Source organism: Corvus brachyrhynchos, unplaced genomic scaffold (assembly GCF_000691975.1).
Source record: "Corvus brachyrhynchos isolate BGI_N302 unplaced genomic scaffold, ASM69197v1 scaffold97, whole genome shotgun sequence".
NCBI lineage: Eukaryota > Metazoa > Chordata > Aves > Passeriformes > Corvidae > Corvus > Corvus brachyrhynchos.
Genome location: NW_008239758.1, coordinates 4,940,643 through 4,946,459, shown reverse-complemented (window position 1 = coordinate 4,946,459; position 5,817 = coordinate 4,940,643). Strand labels below are relative to the sequence as shown.

General features: G+C 40.4%; 1 protein-coding gene across 1 annotated transcript; it reads right to left on the bottom strand.

The window, feature by feature from the left end:
* Positions 1-2,413: 2,413 nt before the first annotated feature.
* Positions 2,414-5,166, bottom strand: BCL2A1 (BCL2 related protein A1). The gene is made up of 2 exons (XM_008640082.2): positions 4,622-5,166; positions 2,414-3,169 (listed from the first exon to the last, which is right to left on the bottom strand). The coding sequence occupies exons 1-2, from the start codon at positions 5,039-5,041 to the stop codon at positions 3,065-3,067; spliced, it is 525 nt and encodes a 174-aa protein (XP_008638304.1). The 5' UTR covers positions 5,042-5,166; the 3' UTR covers positions 2,414-3,064.
* Between the last annotated feature and the right edge of the window lie 651 nt (positions 5,167-5,817).

The window sequence follows — 5,817 nt, the reverse complement described above, 5'->3', positions numbered from 1 at the left end:
CTTGTTTTTTTTTGGTTTTTTTTTGTTTTTTTTTTTTTTTTTTTTTTTTTTTTTTTTTTCGCCTGGCGCGGATAGCAAAGAATTTCCCCTTCTCTAATTTTGCTGTAGGAAGGGAAAGTACATTTCGGCGGGATGTTTTAGCACCGTCTACTAAGTAGTTTCATATCCCTGTGGTATTCGGCGGTGGCCACAGGCTCTGGGGAAGGCTGTGAAGGACAGCGCTGTGCCTGTGGCTCCAGTGGGCATCGGTGTCCAGCCCAGGTGCTGTGCCCACAGGGAAGGTGTGCTGGCCACATCTCTGTGTCACAAGGGAGGCCCCTGGGTCCGACACACCTTTAACTGCCCAGAGCGGTGCTGGAGTCACCATCCCTGGAAGTGTTCAAGAAATGACCTGGATGTGGCACTTAGTGCCATGCTCCAGTTGACAGTGTGGTGACCAGTCAGAGGTTGGACTCGATGACCTCAGAAGTTTTTACCAACCTGATTCTGTGATTTTAAGCACAGAAAGAGACATTTCTATAGGAGAACAGGTGTTTTCATAAATCTCTTCTATGTGGCATTTGATGACATCTCAATTTAGCTACTGGGTGCATCGATGAAGTCATGAGCTGTGCCATTGTGCAGCTCTTTGACCTCACCTTTTGCTCTAGAAGCAGCACTTTGTTCTCCCATGAATAGCCTGGCAGATCCAAGGATCGCTTGAACTGCAGTGCCCCAGGACCTGGGCACTACTCAGTGTCATGTATGGATAACTACATGACAGTTACATTTGTGTTATTTTATAAAACTTAGCTAAAAGCCCTGCTGTTTTCAGACATTTTACTGTGCTTAGAATTGGGGTGGTACATCTCATCACTGCTTTTCTTGCCCTTCAGTGTAGAGCAAAAGGAGGTTTTGTCCTGATGACGTTAACCTGGAGCCCACTGGACCATTAATGATCCAGGCTTCTTTTGTTTAAGCCCTGCCCTTACCATGAAGGCAAGTTCTCAAATTATTGTGTCACCTACATTTTGAAAAGACACAGTTACCCTTTATAGTTAACTAAAAGATTGTACTTCTGGGTATAAAATAGGTTACTAGATCAGTGTAAAAGGAAGTGGATGCGGTATTAATAGATTGGTGTTAGCTAACGTGCTTGCAATAGTGCTCATAAAGGAACTGAGTATGAATTGCTGTTCTTACCATGAAGACTTAGACTGCTAATAAAGACATGTATGTCATAACATGTTTTAAAATGTCATTTCTTACAGGTGCTTCCATAGGTGTTCTGGAGGTGGGCATTTTCCTTTAGCTGTCCCTTGCCCTCTGAATGCTGCCAAAGTTAACTTCACAAATCCTGCCTCCATGCTAGATAATATTTTTTGTTTTCGCTGGGGAGGGGGAGGGAGGAATCCATATTCTAACAAACATTAACATCTTTTTGTGTTCCCTGGTTAAACCCAGCACGTTAGACCATGGAATCACAGAACAACTCAGGCTGGAAGGGACCTTGAAAGCTCACGTGGCCCAACCTTTCCTGGAAAAGGGAGTCTAGATGAAACTATCTAGTGTCCTCTCAGTTGTATCCTGACAAGTGCCAAGGAAGGGGGACTCTACCACATCCCTGGGCAGGTTGTTCTAGTAAACAATTGTTCTTACTGCAAAAACAAAGTCTTATATTGAGATGAAAGATGGAGAGCCCATTACCAGAAGGGGCTGATTTGTTCTCTCAGTGTCATAAAGCCTGGATTTTCTACAGGATTTGTCTCAGAGAACAATGCTGTTGTGTGCCACAGGCAGCTGCTGGCTCAGTTTGGTTCACCTCCCAACATGTCTAAAAAAAGAAGAAGAGTGTTTAGACCCGGCCTTAGTTCCCTAATGGAAAGTCACTACAGCTGAGAAAACCGTTCTAGAATGAATTCTTGAAGAACTACTGTTTAGCCTTTGAAAGCAAATGGAATTTGAGTAAAAACATTAATTGTCCCAGACTGTAAAAACCTGGAAGTCTCTTATGTCACTCTCTGAATTTGCTGAGTTTTATGATATGTCCCAAAAGACTTATACTGTCATCGGAGCTGATCCAGTTAATCCATTTTGCCACAAGATACCTGTTCCTTATACAAGCTACCAGATAGTACCTAAAAAGTACTACAGAAAATGAATGTCTTGACATCCATGGACATCAGGTCAAACCCATAAACTACTTGGATTTTCCAGTAGCATTGTGATAATTTTTCTAAGATTATCTTACTCAGGCAGATCTTTTCCCATGCTCCAGTTTTTTATGGAAAAAATGAGACCTTTAAAATACATATTTTAATGTATTTTGTTAAAATATTAGTGTATTTACACAAATTTCTCATTTAAAAAATATCCTGTACTTGCCTATTTTAAAATGTCTAGTTTAAAAAAAGTCAGCCAGATGACTACATCACACAAATATGAAAGAACATTCATTGTAGATGTGAGCAATTAAAAAAATACAGCACAAAACCACATACCATTGCATTAACAGTAAGTGAGTGCACGTTTTTAAGTTGCTAGCTCCCACAAACAGTCCTTCCCATAGAATTTGCTTAGTCTGTGTCAGTAACTTCTACTACCCACTTCAATATTGGAGTTCCCATTTTTTTTCTTCACAAACCACCCCCCCCCCCTTTTTCTTGTACAGAAGTTGCAATAAAATGCATTACAGTAGTATTTCATTTACAAAACAAATGACATAAAAAACTTGTTTCTTAACCCATTGGATTGTATTTCACTAAGACAATGTCCTTTCATGGAGATGCCAAAGAGATTCCAAGAGTGTCTGCATGTGGAAAATGATCTCAAAGCAATCCTGCCTGGAAAGGTGGACTTGAATTCTGCATGATGTTGTGCAGATTCCCCTTTGGAAGGATCTCATCTTCAGATTTGGTAATTAGGATAGCATGTTAAACATTGTATTTAGTCAAAATAAATACAAATAAATTAAAAACAGATCAGGGAAGGAAATTATTCTCTTGTTGATATTGCTTGGAGGAAGGCTGAGAAGTGAAGCTTGTGGCAGTATCTAGGTTACACGTGAATGGCAGATCCTTTTACTTCAGTAGTACTTTTTGAACAAGGAAACAACAACTATGAGCAGGGCTGTGATTTTGGAGAAAGACAGTAGTGGTCGTCTTTCAAACTTTGTTAGGAAGCCATTTTCCTGTGGAAAAGAACAGGCACAGTCAGGGACAGTTTAAAAACAACATGGAGGGAAACCGCACCGCATCTGCTAGTGTCAGATTAACACAGTGCTGCAGCCCTGCGTGTTGAGGGACAGCTTCTCAGGGCTCCACCTCCGAAAGATGAATAGGGCTTTAAAAACAGTAGCTGGAAATAGCTGCACCTTGCTGAATGTTTGTTTTGTCTCCAAGTCAGGACTATGCTCTCACTGTGTAAATAGAAAATAAACATGAACTCTATCATCTGAGCCTACATCTTCCAGGAAGGTACAAGTACTATGTTTCTGGTGTAGTAATACACTCAGAAATATCTTCCTTTAAGCTTCCCTATTCTGGTGTGATGAGCCACCTGTTATGACAGAATGTTGCCAGGAGTTGATACTTCTCTTAAATAAAATTGACTCTATTTGAAAGAGATGGAAAGAGAAGCCTTTATAATAAATCCAATGCATCAAGGGGCCATGAGTCACTATCACCTTTTCTTGCTGCTACAGACAGAGAAGGATTTAAACAAGCAGAAAGAAAAAAAACCAAAAAGCAAGACACGAAAAAATAAATCAGGGGGAAAAAATGTAATAGGAAATATGAGAGAAGTGGGATGAGAGGGGGTGGAAAGATAAAGTAACATTTACATATAAGTAAAGGGAAAAAGTACCAAGGAAATAACTGACTCTGGTGTCATTGATTCTCAGATTCCCCTAACTGCAAAAAAAAAAAAAAAAGTATTGGCATGATGAAGCTTTCCAAAGCAAAACGGACTTTCCCTTCCTGTCAGAATTGGAATTTCAGCAGCTTGGCAAAATAGTCCACTTATTGACAAGATTTTTTCTCAGCATTGACCATTCATAGATGGAAGTTCTAGGATTATCTCAGTCCAAACAGAAAAGATTTAACAGCAGTTGTACTTACCTGTACATTTGCTGTAAGTAAAACTGATTTAGAGGCTTACATAATGGCTTTGTTGAAATCCACAGCAGAAGTGCTGACCTGATTTGTGAGAATCACACCTGTGTATTCTTCCCTTACCTTGAACTTAAGTATTTTTGGACCAACTCCTCTATGAAAGCAGAATTGCTGCACTGACCTTAGGATGGCACTTAATTTTAGATTTAATAATGGAAATTTCAGGGTACGCCTAGTTTAACCTGCTTGGAGCAGGAGGCTGGACCAAATGATTTTCTAAGGTCCTTTTCAACCTGAATTATGATATGATCTTGTGATTCAAAATTGGTCTTTTAAAAAGAAAGTTGTCTTTTCTTACTGTTCTGTTTAAAGCAGAAGAAAAGCTCTCACTGTAAGTCTCAATGAGAATTCCAGGCACCAAATATTAAACCAGCAAATGAAACCCTGAATAAAATTGTTTTGACAGTGTCTATACCAATAATAAAATGAAATCTTCTAATCTAGACTTTGGTGAAAAATGTGAAACTCACCCAGCCACCGTTTGCATCAATCCATTCGGCTTTGTTGTTTATGATGTACTCTGTGATGAAATAAGAGATCTCCTCCTTCTCTTCTGCAGTCAGCTGAACCCCATGCTCTTGAAGCTTCTTGGTGAGAAGACCTCCAAACGTAAATATGGTCATAATTCGTCCCCAGTTAGTATTTCCATCAGCAAACTTTTCCTCCATGACTCCATTGAAAATTCTCTTGGCAACAGCTACAGAGGTGATGTCAATCCTGTCCAGGAGTGGCCTGAGAGCTTCCTCGGTTTGGTCTTGCAGGGAAGATGCAATGCTTCTCAAGACATGAGCAACCCTGGTCTGGGCTGGCCCAAGATGTGATTCCTGGAGCACATATTGCAGATAATCCTGAGCTAAGTAATAAACGTAATAGAACTCAGCAGTTTCCATTCAATATGAAATGCAGAGAGCAGTTCACCTCTCTTGATCAGGGTTGGCAGTGAGCAGCCACAGGACATGCAGCCGGTTTTGTTTCGTCTGGTTTTGATGGAATCTTTCTGCTTTCACCACAGAATTTCCTGTAAAAGGTAGTGACTTAATGGTGTGCGTTGGGGAATATGTCACAGAGGAAATGAAAGAAAAAGTGTCTCCTTTTATGTCTTGAGTGATTTATTTCTCCAAGTAGTGTGATTCTAAAATTGACCAGATTTTACCACATTCTTTAGCAGCATAAATTGGTATTTCCTAGGGACTTTTGCTACCCACCACTAGCAGAGGTTTGGCATTTGGCTTACAAAATTCCAAGAATGGTGTGTGCTAGCAAAGGTTAGGCATTTGGGTGGAAAAAACATGCCCAATAAGTGCATGCTGTTGGAGATGCAGCCCCCCCAGCACCCCCAGTCCAATCTCCTCGCTGCTGGGGTTAAGGCTGCAATCTGTATTGCAGGTTTATGGGTTATTTCTGGTCACAACTTTGTGAAGAAACTGGTAGACATTCCCAACAGGATGGAAGAATAGATAAACTTTCTTCAGCACTCAGGGAGTTTTACTGAAGTGCAAAAAGTGGAAGCACAACAGTGGTACAATTATGGATGGACAAAGGGGAAAGTCAGCTTTATAGCATTATCCCTATTCCAGAGTGCTCTTCAAGGTCCTTCTTTGAAGATTTGAATGGGAAGCTTCAAAGATTTCTTTCCCCCATGGGGAGTTCTGCTGTAAAAAACATT